Genomic DNA, 26,984 nt, shown 5'->3' with positions numbered 1-26,984 from the left:
TTGCATATCTCGCAGAAAAAGTCCCTTAAACAATCTCTATTCTTTTGTTTTGACTTTTGTTGAGAACAAATCGCAAACCTTGGCAAAACTTCAAGCGGAAGAAAACAAATTTTTCTTTGGCTTTTCACCGCCTTCTGCCTTCTTGCTTTTGGTTTTACCAATTTCCATGGTACATGGTACTTTTCTTAAGGTCGCCCCATGGTATGCAACATTTTGTTGCAGGCTGCTAACTAACTGAAACGCAACTGTACCGCATCTGAATATAATTATGATGAAATGTTTATTTGGCAAGTGCAGCTAAAAAAAATGTTGTGCGGGTGGTATTTTTTTTTGGAAGTTTTTATGTTTTCAGTTGAAATGTTTTCGCCGTGTTGACATTGTTTTGCTGAACGGAAAAAATACGCTTGTCGCATTTATTTACTAACCCAGACCCAACTGGTTGTTGTTGCAATTGTTTACTCTTGTTCTTCTGCTTATTTCTGTGTTGTATTTTTTGTTGTTCGGTAATCAACAATAACAAGAAGCAGCGGCAGAAATAACAACAATAACAGGGCCACAAAACTGCTGCAATTGGATCCACTAAGAAAAATAATTAAAATCTAGGTGGCACAAGGTAAATACTACAAATATTACGGAGCCTTAAGCAGATTTACTCATATTACATTTTTATTTCATTTTAATTGCTATCTGGCTAACGAAACTAGTACTTGCGTTGCTAACAATCATTTGAAATTGTTAGAAAATAGTATTGTGCTTTTTAGAATCGTATCGTAAAGTTTCCAAACAGTACTTTAAAATTTTCGAATATTATATGACACAGTTTTATTTATTTTATGAAGCTTTGCTGAAAACGGAACAACGGTATAATAATAGATCTATAAGATGAACAAATTGTTTAAGAGGTATTTGGTTATCTGATATTCTTAACTTACAGTGCATCCGCTTCGTTTTGGTTAGGTATCTCTACTTTCGTTGATTTTTCGTGTGCATTCAGCAAAAATGGTGTTGTGCAGCTCCTGATGTTGCTGTTGTTGTTGTTCGTGTTGGGTCTATTTGGTTGTTTTGCTTTGCTACGTTGTTTTTTACGTGCAAGTTGTTCTTTTTTGCGCTTTTACTGCTGTAAATTTACGAAAGTACAGCTGTTAACAATAACAATGACACCCATATAAACACTCCCGCAGCGGCAACAAAAATGCCAGCTCAGCGATGCCAAGAAGCAAAACCCAAATGCTACAAAGTACGAGTATCTGGCTCGGACAGAGAAGAGAAAATGCCAAAAAAGTCAAGCACAAATCAAACAACAGCGAATGCAAAAAAATTAATTAATTAAGCAATTTTTGTTCTGCTGCTCACCAACCAACGTCGGCAACACGTGAGTTTTTTTGTGGGTGGTGGTCGGGCGTAGAAATGTATCTGCCTGCTTATGTTTTAGCCTCAGTTTTTGGCTTCAGTTGTTTTTTATGCGTTTTTCCATAGTTGTTGCTCATCGGGAATTTGTCGAATATTTCACTGCGCTTTTCATGGCTGTCGTCGCGGTGAAATGCCTTGAAATGTAAAATGTAATGGAAAAGTGGCCAAAACAGAGCTGAACTTGGCAATATACTCGTAAGTATGTCATCATGTACACAAGTGGCGGCTTAAGCTGATGCAAGTAAGAATGCCTTATTATACTAAATTATTGGGGAAATGCAGTTAACCAATGGTTTAACTTGTGGCAGGAAATCCTGTTTCTTACAATCATAAATTTTCATAATAGGTTATCATAGAAACTAAAATAAATTTTTAAGCTTACTTACTGTAAGCACAAAAAAAATATCATATCATATCATATACACCTACATATCTAATTAGTTCAATGGGAAAGCTGCCTTTACCAGTTAATAAATCAAGTATGTAAGCATTTTTAGCAATTATCATTAGGTGCAATTGCACACTAGCAACCAGTGAAGAGCAGGATATGCCCGGAATACAAAAGGAGGTGGCCAAATGGTCCTTGGGGCGTGGTGGGGTTAAAGGGGAACGGCGACAGCAAGGCCAACAGCAAGGGAATGAAACAATGAAACAAAACGAGCCAACATCAGAATGAAATACAATAAAAACAAACAAACACACATGCAAACACACAGACACAGAAACAGGCAAACAATCAAACATACAAACACAACAAGGAGCCAATGCGAATGCGACTAATGAGCACTGAAACAACAACAAAGAAGCTCAGCACGAAGAAGTAGGTACACCGTCGAAGGTAGCGGGGGGAGCGGTTTTGGTGGAGCAAGGGGATGGATCTGACAAACACCTAACCCTTGGCATCCAGCACCCCCCACCCCCCTAACCGACCCTCTTGCGATAAACAAATAGCTCTAAGTCCAAGTAAAAAACAATAAAAATCCTATTCTTTGAATTTATAGTACCTCGCCTTTGGGTTGATTAGCTAAAGGAATATAAATCAGCAAATTCGGATTTATTTGATCCTTAAAAATAATTGTCTCGCATAATTTTCCTTAAGAAGAAAGGTTAATTGTATCTGTTTTACTTAATTTATATATAAATTCATCTTATTTCTATATTATCATATTCTTATATAATTAAGGTGTTTTTTAGTCAAGCATGCCTAAGGATTAAGCCAACTTGCTGGGTAACAGACCAACAACAACAACAACAATGACGAGGACAGGGGGTGGTGCCAAAAGGGGGGCGGGTGGAGGAGGAGGAGGAGCAGAGGTGGGCGGTGGGTTAAAATAGGAAGTTTTGTTTGCAGTGCGCACAGCAACGAGGAGAGACAAACACAACTGTAACTGTAATTGTGTGTTTGTTTGCTCGAAACTTCCCCCCACTGCGGCAATCGCCCGACCGCCCAACACCACACCCACCACCCCACATCTGACCGCCCAACCACGCCACCACCCACAGCTGTCTGGCTTCTGTTTCCCTCGTTCTGCCGGCCAAATAAAAAGTTTGTTGAGAACATGGGCAAATGTTTGTTTTAGAAAACGGAAAATGCTTCGGTTGTTTCATCATTATCTTCCTGGAAATTAACATCGTCATCATCATCGTGTTTCGTATTTGTCTTGGTTTTTGTTTTTTTCTTTGCTCCTCTTGGTTTCCTTCGTTTATTGTGCACTTACTTAGTCTCTTTCCTTTTCACTTTCTCTTTCGCTTGGTGGGTATTATTTGTTTATTTTATTTAAGTAATGCCACAAATTTAAAAGGCTAAATAATAAAAATACTAAAATTTCTAAAAATCTTTATTTCGTTTAATCTTCATTTTTATTAAATTCCAGCGATCATTTCTTTTAATAATTGAATGGAGTAAAAGAATATCAACTAAGAATGGGATTTTCACATTTAGAGCTAAAAAGTGAAAATGATAATTAAAATATTCTAAATTGTATGTTGGTATTTAGACAATGCATTTCTTTATAAGGGTATTCGGCAATCCGCAGCATCGATTAATTATTTGGATCCTTGTTTGCTTCATCGTCATCGTATATTCGTTTTCGTCGTCTGCTACTTTTGCGTAGTTTTGTTTATTTTATTTGTTTTGCTTTGTTTTATTTTTGTTTGATTTACGTTTGGTCGTACCATTCACACTGTGCGAAATGGGTGGCTTAAGTGTTCCTTTGATTTTTCATTGTAAAGTTGTTTCTTGTGCATTATTATCATTATATTTAAACTTAAAAGCGGGGGCTTTCGGTTTATACATATGTATTATAACGATTGGTTTTAAATAATCGGTTGATTAACTTTTAGTTATTAAAATTTGTATTAGTGTTCAATGGCACTGTCTCTATCTCTTTCTTACAAGCCGAGCCACCCAAACCACCTACTGCCCCGCCCACTTTTCAAAGCGCCCTCCTCAAATTGTTGGCCTGTCGCCGTGTTTTGTTTTTCTTGTGCTTCTTCTTCTATTATTCGGCTGAGTGGAGGGGGGAGGGGCGGAAAGTGGCGAGTTTTTCTTTTCCTATTTAATTTTGCTTTTTTTTGTTTCGCCCTGTTTTGTTGTATTTTGTGTAGGTGTATTGACTTAAAGTTTGTTATACTTCTTTGCCTTTTGTCTTTCAGTTCCAGGTTCAATTTTGCTTCTTATTTACACTTCTTCTTCTTTCCTTGGTCCTGGACATTTTTTTGTTGTTGTTGGCTTTGTTGGTTGAAGGAAACGCCTTCGAAACATTTCGTTGTTTGTCCTTCGGATGGTTTGGTTTGGCAAATTTTATCAAGTTTGTTTTTTTAGAACAGTTTTTTCAGAACAGTTTTGGGCTTAGACAGATAAAAAATAACCGTTTTACTGAGAAAAATGTAAACTACTCGTAACGCCTTTTCCTTCAAACCTATCTGAACCTTAGATTCTGAAATTTATCGCATTAAGATATGCTTTTTCCAAAATCTTAAGTTTTTAAACATTATTACCGACAAATTCTTTGTAAAACAGTATACATAGTCCCCCATGAGATGAATAAGCAGACCAAAGAATGGTCGCGAGCTCGCCTATGTAAGCCTAAGGATAATCTCACCACCGAGGCGGGAAAACGAGAACGCTTTGTGCCGTCATGTGAACTAGAGGTGACTACACATTCTTACTTTTGATTTCAAATTTTGGAAAGAACCCACTTAAGTAGGCAACCAAATAAATGCTTAATGTTGAAAGCACACTGTTGTTGTCAATAATGGTTCTTACATATCGGTAATATCTTGTTCCTATACTTTTCTTACAGTGCAGTCCGGTATCGATGTCGCATTTGATTGGCTGGGAATACGCTCGAATTTGGCTGCGCGATCGCGACATATTTGTGCAGCAACGCGAACGGGCTGTCAAAGCCAAATATATCAAGAATGACTTCGAGTGGTGGTTAAGGCTGCGAAAAACATCCAAAAAGTTCTGCAAAGTCGGGGCATAGAAGAGAAAAAATGTGCGAACAACGAAATGTTTCTTACTCCATTTTTAATAGTAAATACGGTTATAAAATTATTAAAATATATAATAAATAAATTATTAGCACACACATTTTTTTGGTTGCAAGCTTAAGTTTTAATGAAAAGAAGCTGATAGATTGCATTCAATCTTTGTATTTGCTAAAATTAATTAATTCTAATTCTAAATTGTTTTAATCCTATAGTAGTTTCGGAAATGCTCTAAAACTGTATTTCCGGCCCTCACATTCAATTTACATTTTAGCGTGGACCCCTACCGCATTGGTTTGGTAATTTGCTAACGCTTTCCAGAAGCTCTTGTAAAATATTCGTAAGTACTGGTGTTACACGTAGTTTTTGATAACAATTTTATTGACGTACATATGTAAGTGAGAATTTTGAAAGGATTTTATCTTCTCAGTAGGGTTAATTTAAAGGTTTATCGTCATTTTACTTTATAATCCATAATATGGCGTGGCAAATGAATTTAACTTTGAATTAGCAAAAGTATCTTCCGCTTGAGTAATTGAACTTCCTTTAGATCTGCACGACATCGGGGGAGAAAACCTCATTGGCTATTTTTTACAGGAGCTCGAGTTTTTAACAAGTGATACATTTTGAAGCAGGTTCCTGTGAGTTAATTGGATTCCGATTTTTTCACATATCTCAGAAATGTTGATCAAATAAGCATTAATAAATACCAAATTGCCTAGATACGAAAAAAATATAATAAAATGATAATAGCTTACCTAGTTTGTTTCTTCTTGCTTATATATAAAATTATTAATAATTAATATTAATATATGATAGAAATCTTTTTTGTTGTATTCTGCAAACAGTTGTCCGGATTTTGGTGGGCGTCGCAGAAACAACAATTTTGAACAGAGAAAAGCTTATTCATACAGGTTGTAGTTTTGCCAATTTTCGAGATTTTTTGAGCGGAAACGACGGCAGAGAAGATGCAGCTCGACGTCGAGAGGGATATGTAGTGTGTCCTCGTATGTGAATTCTAACCTAATTCTAATTTTATTATAATTATAAAATGTATTTTTTGTTTTAAAGTTTAATATATGGCTGAATCGTACTTCAATTTTTATATATGTATGTACCTATATTGTCGATATTTTAATAAAAATATTCTACGATAGGTTTTACTTTCTTTTACTTGAAGAAGTGATCTTCTGTGCATTTAAATACCTGTGCTCAATAACTTCGTAAGGACTTAAATCACAAAATAACTACATTTCAGGACTTTCAGTGGGCGGAAAACCTGACACCCACGCAAACTAAACGGTTAAAAGAGAGTGAAAAAGAGAACCGCGCGATAGCAACAATTGCTTACTCTTATGCACAGAGAAAAATGTTGGAGAAAAGTACTGAAAAGAAAGGAGAATGTAACATTGCGTTAACTTATGTAGAATTTAATAGAAAAGTAAACATGCTTCTAAAAAATCAATGCAATAAAATATATATCTACTTATGTATTTAGAATTTAAATAAATTGGATATTTGATTTTATTCGGTTAATGGGTTAGATTAGAATACTTTCGCATTACTAAAATGAAATGAAGCTTTACGTTACCGTTACGTGAACTACCGTTAGCAACCGAAATGCGAAGAGTAAGCGCCAGGAGCAACTCGAGTGCAAGAGGAAGCAGCTGGTGCAGGAGAGGGAGAGAAAGAACATGGCCAGTGCGGTGGAGCAAGAGCTGGGAGCATTCGGTGGGCGTGAGAGAGCAAAGGCGCCCGAATCAGCCGCTTTTCGTAACTCACTCAATGCGAATTGTTTTCAAGCGCCAGAGAGAATCTATATCTACATATATAGAGGGGCTTCTCCGACTCGGTTCGAATATGTTTTTCGCAGCGCGCGCGTTCGCATCGGAAAATCAGAAAAGCTGGCAAGCGTTTAAAAACAAATTCGGCAGGTTCAATTGTTACTTGTTTTCCCCCCAGTGACTATTTCGTCCCAGGTTTTTTGCCAGCGGAAACCATCCGTAATAACCGTTTCTCGTTATTTTGTTATATTCGCGTAATTCGTTGTTTGTTCAACCACAGAATACTTGTTACGCATTTCGAAAATGGTAATGCAAAAATTTCCAAGCAGTGAAAATCAAAACGAATAAAATATGTTGGCTGCTTTTTGTGTTTTGCGGGTATGTGTGTGTTTTTGTGTAAGTGAGTGCAGCAAGAAATAAAACCAAAAAGCAACAAACAAATAAATAAATAGAAAACAAAAGCAAATCCAAAGGCAAATACTTGCAAAGTAAGTTGGCAATTTCAGTGTGTGTGCTAGCATATGTTGCATTATTTTGCCCACCAATTTACATGTTTTTCACATTTTCTTCTCTCACAAATGGCAACTTACTATTATGGATGATTTTAACAGTGTTTGGAGTTGGCTTTTCCATTGAGAAATATGAAAAAATGCGTTCAATATGTCAGAGTACACACAAACACACACACCATCAAGCGGCGGCTAACTGTTGTTTCTGTGTGTGTGTGTGGGTGAATTGGCAATAACGCGCACGTGTATTGGTGTGTGCTTGTTTTTGTTGCCTTTGCGGCCAAGTGGCAGCGAAACGTTGCAAGCAACAAATACAATAACTACGATGGCAAAACAAGTGCAGTCAGCAAAACCAGTGCCGCTCGCTCTGCGCTCTCCCATTCTCTCTAATTCCCACCTCCTGCCCCCACACTCACTCCTCTCCCTCGCACCCATTGACGCAACTGCATGGTCAGGGCTTCTTTTACTGTTACAAAGCTCATGCGTGGACCCGCTTGCGAAATGAATGCACGATGTACTCTAAGTTCATTAATTCCGTCAAATTGAGATTGTAATCATAGTAGTTTCGTGGATTGAAGTTAGAGGATCATTTATTTTTAATTGTATGAGCACTTTTGTGAAGCATAACCATGGTTTGAAGCCATCACTATTTCATGAACTTCATGGCATAAACTTTGCAATTCACTATCTATGGCCGTCTATGGATTTTTGGCATCGCGCTTTTTGCTCTTCGAAGTGCGCTGCTCTCTTTGCGCCAAACAAAGCTCAGACGACACTTGTCGCGTCTTTCGGATATTTTGCCTCCCACCGTCCACGTCTGCCGCTTTATATATTTTACAATTTTTGCTTTCACACACTGAATAAAATTAGGGGTATATGCGCATAAACAACGTACTATCAATGTTTCTGAGTGAATTGAATAAATAATTTAATACTGATTTCTGATACAATAGATTGTATATATAATCGCTGATATTTGAAAATAGTTTCAAGATAGTGTTACATTGGGTGTAAATTAATACTCCAAATGAAATATTTGCCTTAAAAATAAGTGTTTGTGAAAACATTAAATAGTTTAAAAGTGTATTTCTTTGGCTTTCCCCCCTTGAGCCGTTTTTCGCTGAAGCTTTTGCGAGTTTGGTTCGATTTCCATTTGCGTTTAATTGCATTTATGCATATTTAATCGAGTTTTACTTTGGTGAGCTTTTTACTTTGGCATATGCTAGATTGTCGCCCAGAAGAGGGGTTGTTTTGGGTGAAAATGGGGTCTTTCTGATCCGAAAGATAGGTTTCAGTTTCTTCCTTTTTGGTAGTGAGATGTTTGGACAAAGTTTTCTAATTGGCCTTGACGCCGTTTTCAGAGTTTTAGTGCTACTAAAAGGCAAGACTGCGAACTTTCTGCGTCTTTAATGAGATAATTTATTTGCAATTATAATTTGGTTCATTAAAGTTAATTGAATTAAGGGCAGGCGTTACATGCCAACCAAATGGCATGACAATGGGTGTAGGGTTGAAGATAAAAGGATTTTAGTTAGTGGAAAATATACTTTGTGATATTAACGGTTAATTACATTTTTTATTATACACAACACCGCCATACACTGTGCACTTGAATACATAGAGAAAACTTTCTAAACCGTCGATAAATCTTGTTTATTCAATATTTTTATTTAGAAAACTTACTTAATTTATTGATTCGGTGCAAATTGGAAATGTAAATATTTTTAATTATTCAACTTTTCCGATACATTTCCCCAACAATATTTAACGCACGCTAACAGCTGTTGCATCCTAAGCAAACATTTGTGTGTTTATCTTAGTCCCATCAAAAGCTCAATCAAAGTCGCATGTGTACCACCCACTAGCCGGAGATTCTCCAAACTTCTGCACCCCATACTCGGCAAGTTTGCAACTTGGCATATGTTTATCTGCTAGTCATGAAAATGCGATGCGGTGTTGCAAAATATTTATCTAGAAACGCTTGACTCAAAAGAGGAAAACGGCGAAACAGCGAAACAGCTTTTCAGCCAAACTGCAAATGGGTAGGTGCTCTCCTACCGGTTTCCCACATTTCCAGCCCCGGCGACCATATGCCAAAAAGCTGAACCGAAAATCGCACACACATTTGGGGATAAAACGCGAAGCGAAAAAAACATAAGTAGGCTGCTGTGACATTTCGTTGTCTGGGCACACACTCATCTCCAACAAGGACTGCCATGAAGCATACAGTAGGATTAGGGTACAGCGATTTGTTTAAAGCTAAAAAGAAAAAACTTTAAATTAGGAACAAAATCGTTCATGTTTATTGGTTTTATGCTTTTTATGGCTCTTAAATAAAATTTAATTTTTTGTAAGAAAGGACATAATAATACCAGCAACTTTCATGGACGTTTAATCTGATTTTAGCAATTAAACCTGTATTTTCGTTGCATTTTTAAAATGCTCTGATCTTAGAACTCAGCTTAAATCGACGCACCCTGATAAAAACGTAAATGTATGGAGGCACACATTTTGTATATTCGTACAGCGGCACACACAAATAATTCGCCAAGCTATGTATGCCAGTATGCCGAAAAAAAGGGCAAGACATAGCTTCACCCGCTTTTGTCGCTGCCCACGCGTCACGGGCCGAAAGGCAACCACCCACTAAGCCCACTCAACTAACCCACAGCCCGCTAAAACCACCCACCGACGAGCTCACCCACTCAGCCATCGGGTATGCCTTAACATTTACCTTGTTGGCCCGAAGTTGTCCACCAAACATTTGTTGCACTCATCGCGTAGGAAACGCTTCTCACCATGCTGGTTTTTCTTTTTCACCAGGCTCTCCCGTTTTCGTTCTCCCTCTCTCTCCCTCTCTGTCTCTTGCTTTCTCCGCCTTTCTCTTTCTCTGTTTACATTGCTCTCTCTTTGAGGTAGCCGACGCCGGTCCTACGTCATCGCAAAGGTCAAAGAAAAGCAGCGCGAATAACTGTATAAAAGTCCCACTATTGCACCGCAAACAAATTTGGTTTTCGAAATTTAATAATTTATTTCAAATAAACAGTAAATACAAACGAAATAAGTTTAACAATACACTCTATTTTTATTATCGGAATAAATTTATACAGTACAAAAAAAACAAATTTTCAATAAATAATTCTAACTTTGCAAGAAAAGTATATATTCTCAAACAATAATATTTTACATAAAAAATACAATAAATTTAAAAAAATTTATTATTGTAAAATCTTTACAAGTGCAACTTTGGTGTAGAATTCAAACATTTGAGTACACAGTAAAACTTGTTTAAGTGTATTAAAGCTTTTTTGAAAAATCTAAGGGATTCCGTCACTGTGGGTTGACCATTCTACGTGCCTCGAGGGGTGTGGGTGCGGATTGCGTGGGGTGGCTTTGGTGGGTGTCCAACCATATGGTCAATTCAATGCACTGGGTAAATTGCTCCTTGGCGGAGACAACGCTTCATTTGGTTTTTAAATTGAATAGGAAGCGTCGCGACATTGTGGCCTCGTTGCCACCCACATTCCCGAATGTATATGCTCCCCATCTCCCTTGCATTTGAGGATTCGTCCTCCGCTAATTGAGACATTTGTCAGTTTGCGCAAATGAGCAGTCATTTCTCAAAGGCATCCTCTCATTGGCCAAGGGAATTAGTAGACTGAAAGTAAGGGCATCTTCCCGACAGCAATTTGGTATTTTAAACGATTATACCCAGTGGAATCATTTAAAATATTTTAGATTCAACAATAAAAGTCATTGATGAAAAGAAGCATCTAAATGTATTTTTAAAAGAATTTAATACTTTTCCTCATTATAGGCCGAATATTACAAAGAAATTTATCCTATAACAATTATATATATATGCTTAGCATGGGTTCTGCGATATTTACAATATTCTGTTGCATTTTCTACTTAAAAACAGTTCGTTTAGTTATCTTGGAGGACGTTTGTTTTAAGGCCGTGGATGAATTAGGAATGTCCTGCAGTCGGCCTTTTTCAGTTGGTTTTGGTTTTTCCAGCTGTTCCGAAGTCTTGACTTGACTGGGCTTCTTACAAATTTTCTTTTCAGTCACCGACGTTAAAGGAGTCTTGGGTATATATTTCTTTATCTTTTTGGGTGTCTTCGACTTCTTGGAAGATTCTTCTTTGTCAAGGGCGTCCATCTCAGACATCAGTGCATCGAAGGTCATATGGACCAGGAAGTAGCGACCTTCCGAATGTAAATTTTTTCTGGTATAAGATAAAAATATTTTGCTATAACTCACCATCCAGTTTCTGCAGGAATCCCAAGCGATGGCCCATTTCTAGGGTTTGTTTTACAGGCGTTTTTAGCTCATCTTGCGTCAATTCCGTGTTTTTGGCTATGGTCACCAATATTTCTCGCAGTGTCGCCGGTGATTTCAGCAACTGAAGCGTGTGCACTATAATAGCCCCATTAAAGTTGGGCATATTTCCGATTCGTGTGTTTCTACTACTGTATAAATCTGTGCTATCACTAAAATCGGTTCTAAGAACTGGGAGCTATGTGCAAAACACAAAATAAAACTGGACTGTTGATTGTTAGATTTCAATGACAAACAAATTCTCAGCATGCTGTAATTCCAACACTATCGAAACTTACATTTCCAAATAACAAAAAAAATATATATTTTTGTTTTTACACTCCAGATTTGTAGTACTTATTAAAAGAAAACCCCTCAATGTTTAACATTCTCTGACCGATGGCGTCGGAATCATTGGCCCAGTTCAGATGGCCATCCAGTTGGTAACAAGACTTACGCAGACTGGCCGACGTCAAGCGCTTATCTATCAGCCTTGCAGAGGCTGGCCAATATAAGCGGAGTTAGTCATATCTATCAATATCCCCGACTCACAACAACAGGAGTGGTAAAAGAATTGAGCAAACTTTGCCGCTCAGCTTTCCAATATTGGCTTCTGATATTTACATCAGGGACGCCTTTCTGATGACGTTTTTTGCCACTGCTGTTCCTAATCAGCGTGGTCTAAATATAGAATCCCTGACCGCCCACACTTTGGTAATCGAGTCCAGAATATATACCATATGGGGGTTTAATTAAACTGTGTTGTGCAAAAAGAGGCACAAAAAATTAAATGCAAAGAAAACAATAAAGGATGTTTATACGCAAGCGAAAGTTTTCGGCATCAATCATGTTTATAGTGGCAATTAAATCGTCAACAGCTGTCGAAGTCAACTGACAAGCTAAGATGTCAATGCTCATGCATCATCAACTTCAGGCTCTACATACATAAATGGACGAAAAGGCGAACGAAAAGCACTAAATGAACTTAAAATATTATTAATGCCTTTTAGGTACAAAAATTACGGCAGTTCCAAGGCTGCAAGGAACAGTTGAAAAGCAGTCTCGTTTACTTTTGATATCGACAGTCCACCGGTAATTTAATCAAAAAGTGTCAAATTTAGCTTCTGAACCGAATGATTGGAAGCCAATAAAAAAATGGTTAAAAAGAATGTGACAGCTTGAAAATATATCGATTCAACGATGCTCTGTTACGTATAAGAATGCTCTTAAAGAATTTGTACATCTTAGTTTAAAACGCTTGATTAAAACGCTTAGATATTCTTGACAATAATATTTATTTTAAATTTAATTAAACACAATATTAAGAAATGTTTCAATGTAAAGTAATTCAATTATTAAAAAGAAAAAATTCACATGTAAGATCTAAAAACACCGATCGGCAGCCAAAAAAATGTATAAAGGTTTAATATTTCTGTATAAGCTTCTTTACATTCTATTGAAATAAAGAAATTAAGTGATTCACGGAAAAAATCGCGAACCTGAAAATCAATACCAAAAGTATCCAGCAAATTGGTTATGTGCAAGCTTGCACATTAATTAAAAAGAAATTTTCGTTTTTAATAAATATACAGCAGCAATCCAGTGATTACACTTCCTTTTACTGACCCTAAAGCACATTAAAGTATGCTTTGATTTTCGCCTAAAGTTATGTTTTCCGTTCCTGTTAAGCTAAGGGCCGTAAATGTATCTGTGTTTGCCAGAATGGGTTTTGTGGGTGGGTTAAATTCTATTTGATTTCCGTTTCGCATAGACCTAAAAATAGAAGCGTCGAAAAATCAGGGACGACAGCTCTCCGCCCAGAGCGAACATTTATTTAAAATGTTTGATGTTTTCCTCGGTTAAATGTAGCTTTTTGACTCCAGCCCAAAATGAAACACAAACACCGGACTACCAGGAAATTCGTTTGTTGATTGTTTTGCCTCAACGTTATGCACACTAGAAATACACAAATTTAAAATGGCAACATACTTCCACACGGAAATTCTTTTCTCGAAATGCCATTTAAAATGCAGTACAAATGTTATTTTAACACTTGTCACTGTGCACAGCCATAAAACACGAACGAAGTATTTTATGAAGTCGGTAGGTGAAAGCAGAAGGCGTGTTTAGAATGACACGCTTTCCACTTATTATTTATGGCAAGTGAGAAAAACTGAATTGTGAACAATGCTGGTACGGTTTTTATTGGACAGGAAAGGACAGGTTACAAGCATTTATGAAAATAACTGCGTTTTTTGGGGGTTTAGGTAAAGCCTTTTGAAAAATATACGGAAAAAATCCACAACTTTCAACATTGAAATACCTCGTACCAATACTGCCAAATTAGCCTTAAATAGTTTTCAATATCCATTGGCTTTCTGTCAATGGTGGCTCTTGACTCACCGAATTGCATCAAGTTTAATTTGTTCAATAAATAAGCTTAATTGAACTGAAATCTTTTGTACCAAACTGGCAATACACAAACTCATATTCTTTGACATTTATGCAGAGTCAACCCATAAGCACACAGTGAGCTACAAAGGTGAGTGTACAAGCGTGAACTATGCGTACATGTGTGATAAACGGCAGCCTCTGCAGCCTGACAGTTATACTTGCTGTGTTTTATTCGAAAGGATGACCTGTCCGGCCGTCCCTTCCTTTATTTCCTATATCCCTCCTTGTGAACTTACACTACAAAAAACTTGCAATGCTTTTGTCATAAGTTAAAGCCAATCCATTTTGTGTGTTTCAATATTAACAAAACATTATTCATGTATAATGCAAATGGAAACTATCATGTCTGGAAACATATGTTGCATACATATTTTTAAAAATATATTTAAAACATTAAATGAAAATTTTTTACAATTTTCTACGTGATCAAGAAGATTGAAAATATCTTTAGATTTATTTATTTTTTAAAAATTCTTTTTTTATGGATGTTCTATCCAGTGATGCCAGCTGCAATGCTAAGTGTTATAAGAGAGCTCTATAAAATTTCTTTGCGTGCCTCGTGTTCTCTGGTGGTCTGTCTGCAGATCATGTTCTCTGTGTATGAAGACCATGCAAGTGACAAATTATATGCACAATGGTGGGGCAGGGGTGCTGGCCGATTGGGGGACTGGGTGACTGGGGGACAGGGGAGACAGATGAGTTGTGTGAAAGTGTCAGCATCAGTGTCAGTTTGGGTTTTTCCAAGTAAAATGTTTTATGAGCAGACAGCGAGACATTTTTGGCCTTGGTAAAATATGAGTTGCATTTTGCAGCTCCCTGAATACGGGCAATAAACTGTGACCTGCTCCACCTATGTGCCAGATACATGCTCCTACATACATACATACGTAACTGGTATCTCGTATATCAACTAATTGCAATTTGTTTATTGTCCATGTGTGTGCCATCCTTGTTTTGTGGGCTTTGTAATTTTGTTTAATGTCTGGAACGTGCCTTCTTGGCCAATTGGAAATTTTATACCCATAGATTGCCAATTTTAATTGACTTATTTTCCACTGCAAAGCAGGCAGGACAGCTGTTGCGAAATGTGATTTTCATTTGGTTAATTCACAAGAATTAAAGCCAGGCCCGTTCGGAGCTGTCTAAATATCAACAACATGTACCGTATTATTTAAGACATTTTGATTGGGCATAAGCCTCTTTTCTAGCTTAACCATCATTAAGTCGGCTCCTCCACAGCACAGTGATGCCCAAAAGTATGCCACATTAAGCATTTTCCAGCAGCAACCATTGCAATTTGCAATACTCTCTTCAATTTTTGCTCCAGTCAATTAATTGAAGCCATTTCTTTCGCTTACTTTCGTGGGGGTTCAGCCTTCTCGACTGTCACAAATTTTCTCGTCTGACGCTGATCGTTTGCGTCATTTTCATGCGGGCAACTTTTACGCACTTTCATCTTAATTACTCACACCGCATTTGGTCCGCCTACGTCTTCCCCTTTTCGACCGACTTTTCCGGACTCCCGCTGTTTCCATTCCATGTCTTGGCTTAAATCCTTAAGCTCCTTTCACCGTTTGCCTGTCTGCAAGACGCTTTCTCCCCTGCGGGGAGTTTCGATTAAGGCTGTAAAGCCATTTAGCCGAGAGTTATATGTACGTACATATGTACATTCATGTTTGAGGAAACATTTGTAAATATAAATAAATACGCTTTTATTGTTTTACGATTTACGTTTATTCTTCAAATAGCTCAGATTAAAAATACTACAAAAAATATACTTCAGTGTTTAAGCTTTAATTTACACCATAACTTTAATCGGGATTAAATTGTATACATGCTTTTTTAAAATTTTATTTTATTTGCTTTTTATTTTGTTTTAGAGAGTATTTCTGAATTCGTTTAGCTACCGAAACAACATTTTTATCAGGATTTCGCTTTTGTGTCGCCCACCCATTCACGAAAATATAGGTTAAGTGGCGCTTACTGCTTTAGGAGTTTCGCGTTTAATATCTACCCTAAAAATAATAATTACATTTTAAAATGGAATTTTATATGAATTTGAAATAGCGATTAACATAAATAAAGTATTATAATAATAATTTCTCACAAAATTGTCAATTAACTGTTATTTCTTCTATGTAGTTTAACTCACGTTTAATTCAAAAAGTGTATCTATGTGTTGCCTAAGAAGTTATACATGAAAGTCTTATCAGTTGAGGGGCTTAGGCTACCGTTCGCGGGTTACATATAAATTTCCCTTTGCGCGGCTCCTTCATCAGCCTCCCTTTTTTTCTTTTCGAAGTCATCATCATCGTTGTCTTCAAGGACCGCTGCAACATGTTTGCATTTCATTTGTTAGCAAGTTGTCAACCTTTTATCTACGTTATTATGTCTTGCCTACTTTGCTGCTCCTTTCTGCTGGATTCACTCCTTTTTGTTCTACTTTATCTTATTTTTCCACTCATTCTTGCTGAGCTTAAGGTAAGCATTCTAAGTTTTTCACGAATGGAATAATAGCGAGCTGTGGGGTGGTGGCTTGCCATTAGTCAACCGTCATGTCATGGGAATGGGGCGTGATGAGCGTGCAGCGAATTTATCATTGGGCCGCATCTAAGATAAGACCAGGCCACGCGGCGTATGCGCAATAAAACAAATTAATACAAATATTAATTATACGCCGCGTGGTATGAAAATGTCAAGGATCAAGAAGTGGAAGGCCAAAGGAGTAAGCGAAACATCCAAAGGGTCAGCCAACCCCAAAATTCGAGCATCTTTTATTTCCGATGCCTAATCCAATTGACTCGTCGCTGTGAATTGAAAATTATCCCAAATGGCTTTCAAGTAGGTTAATTTATAATTTATACTTATTTTTATAAGCTTTGGTAAAAATAAAATATATACGTATATAAAACATTAAACATTTAAGCAAAGTTTTTATTCCGAAACTCCACCAGTAGTGGTCTCGAATATATGATGATGTTTTCCGGTCGTAGGTCATGAAATTGAAGTATAACTTGTTGCGTTTTGTGGAGCGGAAAGCTCCAAATTGGTTTCGGTTTTTCGATAGTTCTTACGAGGTATCCCTTACACATGCGTCATGAGAGTGGGTGGCACTTGGAGAGAGTTTTAGAGAACGATTATTCGGGGAAAACTGAGAGCCCATTAACAATATACTCATTGCTGAGAGCCTGTGGCCTTTTGAGTGAAAATATTTGAGTGGGAATATGAAAGCAAAACCGACACATCTTTGTAAAGATTTTTGGATTGTTAAAAATGGTGCAAAGTACGAAATGGTTTAGGTTCCGTTATTGGGTTTTATAACTAAATGCGTTCATTGAAATGGATGCCTAATTTCTATAACAATATTACTAGGACTATTCTAGAAGAATATAAACTTGCTACAATTTCTAAGGGCCGTTTATGAACGTTTCTGCAAACCGAAGTCATAATATTTTAATCTAATTTAAAGTGCGGTTTACATTCCAACTTGTTGACTTTGCTTGGGACTCGAATGCTGTAATTCCCTTACTTATGGAGTTGCTTTATTAATTTTTTTTTACCATCGTGCGTGGCTAATTAAATTTGTGGGCTCACATACACACTGAGGGCTCACAAGGACACTGCCTTACACAGATAGTAAAAGTATGTGGTCCCCTGAAAACCCTATCCATGCCATTTCCTTGGTGTGGAAAACGTAATTGCATTTTAACAAGCTTGCGAAGAGCACATCGCTTGGCAACTTTTCCCCCACAGCTTCTTATTATTGATAATACCGAGGTAGCACCCGGTTGAATGACTTTGACTTTCATTTATGACTTGGCAATAGGTGTTTTTGAGATAATTTTTGCAAATAGTTTTATGGTCCCGCATATTTCGATTCAATGGGAACACTTTAATTATGATTTTGACTTTTTTTATTGTTCTCCGCAATTAAATTTTCCACCCCCTGTTTGCGAAATTATTGGAGTGTGCAAATATTTGTTTTATTTGGAAATGTTTCTGCATTTCAATTATGAAAGTATGTGTTCGGAAATGGAAATGAGCTCCCAAATATTTTGTGGCTATTTTGTAAACAGTTTTCCCTGTTTCGCTGCCACCCACGCCAAATTAAATGCACTGAAATATTATCCAATACATTCTAGATCATTTTATCCAATTGTTTTCATTTTGGTTTATGATATTTGTTTTGCGGCTGACTTCTAACTCGCTTAGAATTTGCTGTATGCTAGTAATATGAATATGAAAACGCCGTTGTTTATTTTTATGCAAACTAATTTTATATAAGAGTTCAACCAATTAGCGATAATTTATTTCGTTTGGTTTAATGTACAGTAATTAATCATTTTAAATATTTATTATTTTGTTCATGTATTGACTATTAAACGGTGTAAATGTTAGTTCTATATTACCTAAAATTACCTTAAATAAAAATTGGATTATAAACACAAGCAAATTTCTTACCTCTCGGATGATTGCAAAATGAATGCCCATTATATTTTAAACGTAATATTGCTAAAAACAACTATTTCAAATAAAGTATTTATAATACTAAGATATATTATAAATTATAAAATAAATTAAGTGAAAACTACACACAAAAAGTGTTGACAAATAAGAAAGAATGTGCCTACAAGCAGAATATATTTACACACAAGCCCATCGGAATTTTCATTATTTTGCCGTTGAACCCTTGTCGCCCAAGCTTAGTCCTAGTCTCTCCAAACACTTCGACATATTTAAGTGGTGTAAATTGAATAGAAAATAACTTCCGGTATATTATATAAATAATTCATTGATTTGGCAGGCCACAAGAATTCGCACAGCGTTTTCTGCCGGCCGTACACATTGCTCATACGCCAGGTAGGCCGCATAAAATATTGAAATTGTTGACCAAAACACAATTTACACATACATTTTGCATATTGACCAATCTCCGTGTGTGCGTGTTGGCGTGCAGAAAAAGTTGTTGAATGTATTTTCATTTGAATTTGTGCGGACTTAGCTGAATTTACCATCGTTCCCCTAATGTTTAGTTTTTACTTTTGTGATGTGGGTCTTGGTTTAATTTGATTGCCGGTGTTGCAAAATACATTTAAAGTAAAAAGCATTTAAATTAAGGGCTTAGGCCTCCGGCATTTATTTAAAATCATTTACTATTAATTAACTGGCTTACATTTCGATTCTATTCAAAATTTGTTTAGTTTGCTTATAATTCGTCAACAATGGTTTAACTCAGTATTTACGAAATTCCAGAAAACTCTATTTATTGAGTGTCATATACGGGAAAATAGGAAATCAATTTTAAAATTGAGCTCAGTAACTTTGCTCTTTGGCTTGTTTATGTTTTACCAATAAAACTATGTTTTTCCAACAAAGTAAAGGCAACTCCCTCCACAAGTTTCCCAAACATTTTCAGTTATAGCTCCCTTTTTCTACTTGAATTTATGATTTGCTTTTAATTAAAATAAATATTTAATGGCTTTCGATAAACAATCTGCAGAGGAGCACAGGAGCAGAAGGGCCAAAGCAACACAAGTCAAACTTTCGCCTCGAACTTGAGAGGGCAACGTGGATTGAAAGTGAAAAACTCTTTGACTTTAATAATTTTTCTTTACTTTTCCGTCTCGTTTCAGGCATTGCCAATCTGAAAGGTGTAAATAATTGAGGCCTAAAACTTTGACCCTGGGTTTATCCAAGTTCAACTTGTGGACGTTCGACTCACTTTAAGCAGCATGACACTTTTGCCGACAATGTTTAAATGCGATCCCCACAACTTGCGACTTTTGTCAAAACAGAACCTCAGTTTGTCATCTCTCATTAATACGATGAAGATCAGCTATTACTAATCAACGATTAATAAGAGAGTTTCGCCTGGAACAAATATGGCAGCTTCTGTCTTGGAAATTAACGAAAACCAATTGGAGCTGGACTGCGATGAATGCGATTATTACGGCTCCACAGACACCGTATTTATCGATAATAGTACGCAAACTGATGGCTTTGATGATGATGAGTCTGAGCTAAAACCTTTAAAACCCAGACTGACTCAGATTATTGAAGAGGACGCGGAAATGGAAGTGGTAGTCAAAGAGGAAGTGGACACGCAAGTGGAAACAAACGGTATGCAAAGCGATAGCAATGGCGTCAGTGATGTGAAAATCACGATAAACGGTGCTGAATCGAACGAAGAGGAAAAATTAACCGTGGAGGAGCCTCTAGTTAAAGAGAATGTACCACCTGTTGTCCAGGAGCTAGTTGAGTCCGACGATGAGGATGAAATCGACGACGTGACTCGGCTTGCGGGCTTGACGTTGGGCATGGGCTATGCCCGCATCATAGACTACGATAACTTGCGCATCATCGAGCATGTTATCGAAAGCGACGATGAGGACGATAACAATGTGGCTGCAGCAGGTACAGCAGCAACATCAGCGGAATTGCAGCAGGCCTGCCATGATTTGGTGTCTTTCATCGGTGAAAGCTATCAGGTAATCGATAGGTCAGGTCATGGTCGTGAACCCTTGTCGGTGGTGGACAACAACAATAACAATCGAAGCAGCGAAGTATCCGCTAACGGTCGTGCCCCCATCGTAGATCGATACAAATCTACCCGGAAAGTGCAGAACGGACTGCAAGCAAATCAAAACGTATCCACCAGTGCATCTGCAACCAGCAGCAGCAGCAATGTCAAAAGCAACAGCAGCAGCAACAGCACTTCTGCAACATCCACCAGCAGTGCGTTGATAAAGGCTTATAAATCGAATCTAACCCCATTGGCGCCGCCCTTTCAGCCCGCCGCCTTGAAGGCCAAGCAGCTGCAACAATCGTCGCTGGCCAGCGGCAACATGTCCTCGGTTACGACGACAACAACCACAGCTTTGGGTTATACCGCCTATGAGCAGACAACGGTTTACTATCAGCAGCAAGTTCAACAGCACCAGAAACACCCACAACAGCAGCAACAGTTGTCACCCAAGCAGCAGCAGAAGGAGCAGCAGCAGCCGCATCAGCAGCAGCAACACCAACAGCAGCCACTCTGCGCTCAACATGGAGGGTTGCCGCATATTCATGCCGCCCAACTGCTGCCCGTGCAGCTGATAGCCTTGCAACCGAATGGAGTAACGGCAGCAGCAACAGCAGCAGTAGGAGCAGTGGCAGGAGCAGGAGCAGCTGTGGCAGCGGCCGGAACTCCGGCAGCCACAGCAGCGGGTGGTGCCGCAGCAACGTCTTTGACTGGCGCCGCTTGGCCACTTGTGGAGGCGCCAATTTACATCGACATCAATGGCGAATATCGCAGCTATTGCCCGGCACATGGACCGCCGGCAGTGACAGCCCCAAATGGCGCCATCGCCCATCATCCCCACATTCATGCCCTTCCCCACGCCCATTCGCATGCCCATCCTCCCCATTCGCATCACGCACAGCAGCAACAGCAGCAGCAGCAGCTTCATCATCACCATCAGCAACATGGGCAGCATCAGCAACATTTGACGCCATCGCCAGTGACAAATGTTAATGGAAACATAGCACAGGCAGCAGCAGCCACAACAGCTTCAGCGCCTAGATTGCTGCTGCAACTGGACGCAGCAACTGTCCAGCAGCAACAACAGCATCAGCAGCAACAGCAGCAACAAATCGTGGCTTCTGGCAAGCGTAGCAAAGTTTACCGAGGTGAGTGGCCGTTTTATGACATTTGTTGTACAGTTTTTATTCCTGTCCATGATGCCCGGGGCTATTTGGATCCATATAGTTTGCCCAAAGAATGGCCCATGCACTGCTAGAAAATAGTGGGTCTTCAAGTGTGACCATTAACCATTCGTACCATTCGTAGTCCATACTATGATCCTATGTGGATCCTTTTACATTTCAACTGAAGTAAATGGATTTTCAAACAGCTCACCATTACTTTTATGTAGTTAAACAATGTGTAATTATTTGAGAAATATTCAATTATATATTTTACATACATTTGGGTTTATACACAATGTTTCTTTCTGTGCACTGACCACATATAGCGCCTGTACGATCTAAAGTGTCTTTCCTGTAACTTTTGCCATTACTTTCCGCTTTGATTCATGATGCCAACATGTAGGATGAGAGTTACATGAGGCACCCGAGACCCTATTTCCGCACCCCTGCCCCTCGTAGCCTCTTTTCGAACCGTCTGGAACCGGGCAGGGACTTAATCAGTTAAGCAAAGCTAACTGAGATGGCAAGCTAACTTGGCCCTTTAGTGTGTGTGTCGTCGCAGTCTGGGTTAAAATTAATTTCGAAACCATTGGGCGCTCCCTTTGTGTGCGGATTGTTTGCTTTTTGGGCCTGGCCAAAGGTAGCGAAAGCATTGGTTAAGTTCTTGGCTTGTTTGCCAGGCTTATTTGCCAAATAATCTGTTTGTTTGGCCATGCAATAAGTAGTTCTGGCCCCGGCGCTAGTTGACATAGGCAGGTAGGACTGTGTCTTGCCATCGAGCCTAAACACGAAGCGCTGAAGGTGAATGCAAATGAAGTGGTAATTGTTTTAGCCGCAATCTTTGCAATGCAGGATGGACGATGCTTTATATAAATATATTATAAAAGAATACCTATCGTGAACATAGTGTCCTATGCCAACGTATAGTGCGATCCGTGTCCATAGTATGTTTACTGAAGCAGTTGCACCTCTCGTCATCTATTATTTGGACTTTTACTCCTCCTTCATTTATCGGTATGGAGCCCTGCTTCATTTGTCCGTCTTCATTGCCGACTATCAATGGCATCCGATTGGTTCGACACCTGGCAATTGGCCTCCAGTGATGGCTGTGTCTCCTGTTGACTTTATCCGGCGACATCTAATCGGATTCATTTTTGCCATTTCAGCCATTTCAGCTGCGTTTCAATTTGCATTTGCCGCCGACCGAGTCCTGGGGCACTCATGTCCCTATCTGCTCGAGTTCGAGTTCGCCGGATCGCAGGATAGTGCATATTGAAGTCATCACAGTTGGCGACACTCCCAGGCAATTTTCTGCGCCAACTTGACCATATCCAGCTGTGTGTATGCAGATGACACTGTGTCACCAGAGTTCCCGGATTCTTGCAGGCCACCCTTCTCCTTTTTTTCCCGCTTTTCTCCCTTTTTTTGTGTGCTTTGTTTTTGTTCCAGTGCCAAGTTTTCCGGGGAAGTGTTCTCCTCATAGCTGCGCTCATTTTCAATGTAGATTTTTTCTCTGGTCCGCCACACGCTGTGGTCTTATGGACTTCTCGATTTTTATGTTTGGCCCCATGCGACTTTGTTGCCTTGTTCCCCATACCATCTCCCATCTCCTTCTCCGTTTCCCCCTTGGCTCTCCCTTTTGCACGCACTGGGTACAATTGGTGACCATTTCCCATTGTTCCCTGCGCCGCTTTTTCGCAAATTTTCACTTACACATACGAATTTTGCAGTTTTTAACTATTTTTATTTCGTTTCCAAGCCCGGCTATTTGCCAAAAACATTTTTTATCTTCGTTTAGCTATATTTGTCTCTACACCATATTTTTCGCTCTCTCTCTGCTTGCTCCCTGTTCTTTTTTATTGGGTTTTATGTCTCCTAGTGTACATTTTTTATATTTCGGCGACTTCTTTCATGAATTTTCTTAAAACTATTTAAAATAATTGTTCCGCCCTTGCCTGGTTTTCCAACGGTACCTTTTTTCGGAGTCTGAATTTCGCTAACAAAAAAGTTAAAGTGGTTTTAAGTACATATTATTTTTAGTAAATGACTATAACTACTTTTTATGGGTATTGCTAAAAACTACTATTCGTTTTCGGTTAGTGTAGCCGAAATACTGCTGGAATTGGTTTCCTGGATTTGAAATTTTGCCTGTCTCTTGACTTGTTGGCTCTTTGGTGAGAGTAAAGTGCGTACCATGTGGCATGCATCATTTTTGCCAACTACACTCAGTCAGTCGACTGTCGCCATTGTCCATCGTCCATATCCCTGGGCAATGCACATCCTCGAATCCTCAGCCTCGTCCGCATCCATGTCCATTTCGATGCTCCCATGTCCAGTGTCAATTTTTACCATTTCCCGTACCATTTCGCCTCTTGCCTGCCAGTTGAGCGGATTTCTTTCCCCGTTTTGCTCACTCATGTTTTTTATTTCGTTTTTAATTTTTTATTTTTGGGCTATGGCCAGTGCAGGATCAGCCGCCTGTTGTCATAATTTTAGCACTCACTGTGCGTTCTATTTTTTTTTATATTTTTTCTTAACTGGAAATGCGTTTTCATCCCCTTCCAACGATTTTAATGTCATTTGCTCTGGCTGATTTTTTGCGCTGCCTCTGTTGAATTTGTTTATTTTTCATGGTGTAATTTATTTGAGACTCGTTGCCGCTGCCACTGTTTGTTGGTAGCTGGGTAGTTGGGTAGTTGGTAGCGGCATCCCATTGGTTTATGGCTTGTAAGTTGTTTATTATTAATGTTTGGCTTATGCTGGCAGTTGTCGGGCCTCCACTGGGCTTGCTTTTTGGTTGCATTTGGTTCAGTTCAGTTCAGCTCAGCTCCGCTCAGTTCGGCTCGGTTTGGTTTGGTTTGGTTGCACTTTACGGGCATGAGCTCATAATGAAGTCATAGTTATCTGCCCCGCCCCCCGCATTTTTCCATATCTGTGGGCCATAAAATATACGCGTCGTATGCGTCATATTGCGACAATGCTCGGTAGCCTTCCGTCTCCGTATCCGCCTGTGTTCCCGTTTCCGTTCCCCTCCTCTTCATTTTGAGCTTCCGAAATTTTCCCGCTCCCATTTTCCAGCCGCACTGCATGCTCTTGTGCATTAGCAGCACTTATGTATTATTCGCATTAGTCATGCAGGGTGTGCTTTATGTGACTATACGAATGATATGTACATTCGTACATAATATACGAAGCTAAAAATGGAGCAGGCCTTGGGTTTTTATTTCAGTTATCACAATAGTAATTTTTACCTAATTGTGCTTGAATTACTATTTGTTTATATATCCCATCCACTCAATTCTAAGACAATGTATTTTGTAGTATTTCAATCAGAAGTAACGGAATAAAAGCAGTAAGCGAAAGGCAAAGTAAATCAGTTGGATTTTCAAGTCAGTCGTTATAATGTTTAAGCTTCTGATGTTAGTTTTGTTCTGCACGATAATGACCGAAGTGTGCTATGGACTTGACAAAATTATGGCCGACGAACCGAGACCTGGCAGTATCACGATGGAAAACTTTCTGTTGGAAATATTCAAAAGCCGATCGGACCTCGAAAAGTTTATAAACGATATATGGTCTTCTAATGGTTACGAAGAGCTAAATAGCACAAAACTTTACATGCATTAATCTAATGGCAACTAACATCGATACGACCCGATACATGGTACATTAATTGTTACTAAAAGCGTTCACTCCATTTCATTAAAATGTTAATGTCTTTTTTAACTCTACAATAAAATGTGTCACTTTAATAATCAACTGTGACAATCGCATAGTTTTTAAATACTTTATGTACATTTATACGAAATGTACGTTATTATCAGCAACCATCAAAGTCAATATGCTGTGAAAATGTGCTGACATATAAAAACAATATAAAACCAGAGAGAACGATATAGTCGAGTTCCCCGTTTATCTGATACCCGTTACTCAGCTAGTCGAAGTGCGAAGAAAAATTTTAACACTGACCGTTTTTGGTGGTTTGTGGTCGTTAGGGTGGGGTGGCAAAAAGTTTTTTTGGCAAATCAAGAAAAATATACAATACTAATAAAAAAATGAAGTAATATAAATGAAAATTAATTTTTCAAAAGTGTGGGCGTAGCAGTTTTGGGGGGTTTGTGGGCGTTAGATTGGACTACAAACTTGCGCTGCGTCTATGTCCCTGGAGTCTGTATGCTTAGTCTCAACTTTCTAGCTTTTGTAGTTTCCGAGATCTCAGCGTTCATACGTACGGACAGACGGACGGACAGACAGGCGGACAGACGGACATGGTAATATCGACTCGGCTATTGATCCTGATCAAGAATAAATATACTTTATATGGTCGGAAACGTTTTCTTCTGCCTGTTACATACTTTTCAACGAATCTAGTATACCCTTTTATTCTACGAGTAACAGTTATAAACAGTTTGGTTATTATTTATGTAAATCTTGAAAACGATTTAAGGAATAAAACACCTTTGCGTCAAATGTTTTCGGCTGATTATTTAATCAATATTTCTTTATTGGAATTGAGAATTCGATTAGTTTAAGACGTATTTCTGAAATATTGATGAGTGAGTTCTTTGAAAAGCGGAAACACGTTAATAGGAACTGCTTTCTGATGTATGATTCTAGATAGAATAATTTTTTGCTGCGTGACTCTATAAACATATAATATAAACTACATTAATTTTATTCGTCTGAAATGTTTAATTGTTCACTTACATTTTAATTTCAATAGCTCTTTAAAATGTTGTTCAATAATAAACTTTAAAAAGCAGGCAACGTGGAGCAAGCCGCACACACTGTAAAAGTTTCTAATGAAATCCTCGCACTAAAAGCATGCAGTTGACGAAAATCAGAGAATCGAATTGGGATAGTTGGTCCTCGACCGGAAAAGCAACCAAGTGTTGACGCCAATTTTCGCAACTTTCAATCGGCTTTTTGCGGGAAAGGTTCTTGTGGGCGGAACTTGGACGAACAATCCGGCTCAAGTCGAACTTAATTAAAGCGCTTTAAGCACTGCAGTTGTCAGAGAGAGGCCGACATTTACGGCTGGATTGTTTCACAAATTGGAGAGTTGTAGACCAAAAACCAAACACGACAACAAGCAAAGTTTGTGCGCTTTGTTTGAATTTGTGGCCCCAGGATGTGGCTCAAATCGTTGGTGTTTTAAACGTAAAATTTATCTCACCCTTTAAAAGCTTTTGAGAATAATAATGGCGGGGCTAAAAAAAAGTGTGGATGCTTAAAACGCTTGAACTAAAATTATGTGCTCTTATAATTGCGGCGCAGTCTGGCCACAGATTTAATTGCAAGCCCCGCGGGAAAACCGGAGATAT

General features: G+C 38.5%; 3 protein-coding genes and 1 long non-coding RNA gene across 5 annotated transcripts in view; 3 read left to right on the top strand and 1 right to left on the bottom strand.

The window, feature by feature from the left end:
* The first annotated feature begins 4,288 nt into the window (after positions 1–4,288).
* On the top strand, positions 4,289–5,093 carry LOC6529549. The gene is made up of 2 exons (XM_002090511.3): positions 4,289–4,563; positions 4,716–5,093. The coding sequence occupies exons 1-2, from the start codon at positions 4,453–4,455 to the stop codon at positions 4,896–4,898; spliced, it is 294 nt and encodes a 97-aa protein (XP_002090547.1). The 5' UTR covers positions 4,289–4,452; the 3' UTR covers positions 4,899–5,093.
* Positions 5,094–6,771: 1,678 nt separating this feature from the next.
* The window catches only part of LOC6529544 (fibronectin type-III domain-containing protein 3A), a 117,389-nt gene continuing 97,176 nt past the window's right edge, over positions 6,772–26,984 (top strand). Inside the window, exons 1-2 of one of the 2 annotated variants that reach the window (XM_015196619.3) lie at positions 6,772–7,174; positions 19,605–21,642. In XM_015196619.3, coding sequence (XP_015052105.1) covers positions 19,854–21,642 — 1,789 coding nt within the window. In that variant the 5' untranslated portion in view covers positions 6,772–7,174; positions 19,605–19,853. The remainder of the gene's footprint in view (positions 7,175–19,604; positions 21,643–26,984) is intronic. The other variant, XM_015196620.3, reaches the window with a different exon arrangement.
* On the bottom strand, positions 10,976–11,777 carry LOC6529548. The gene is made up of 2 exons (XM_002090510.4): positions 11,461–11,777; positions 10,976–11,405 (listed from the first exon to the last, which is right to left on the bottom strand). Exons 1-2 carry the CDS (start codon positions 11,642–11,644, stop codon positions 11,104–11,106), a joined length of 486 nt encoding a protein of 161 aa, XP_002090546.1. The 5' UTR covers positions 11,645–11,777; the 3' UTR covers positions 10,976–11,103.
* Positions 21,651–25,419, top strand: LOC120321155. Its single transcript, XR_005560742.2, has 2 exons — positions 21,651–25,012; positions 25,072–25,419. It is a non-coding gene; the product is annotated as an uncharacterized LOC120321155 (long non-coding RNA).

This window comes from Drosophila yakuba, chromosome 2R, assembly GCF_016746365.2.
Source record: "Drosophila yakuba strain Tai18E2 chromosome 2R, Prin_Dyak_Tai18E2_2.1, whole genome shotgun sequence".
Taxonomy (NCBI): Eukaryota; Metazoa; Arthropoda; class Insecta; order Diptera; family Drosophilidae; genus Drosophila; species Drosophila yakuba.
Note: the sequence above shows the minus strand (reverse complement) of the source record. Positions and strands in the feature narration are given on the sequence as shown.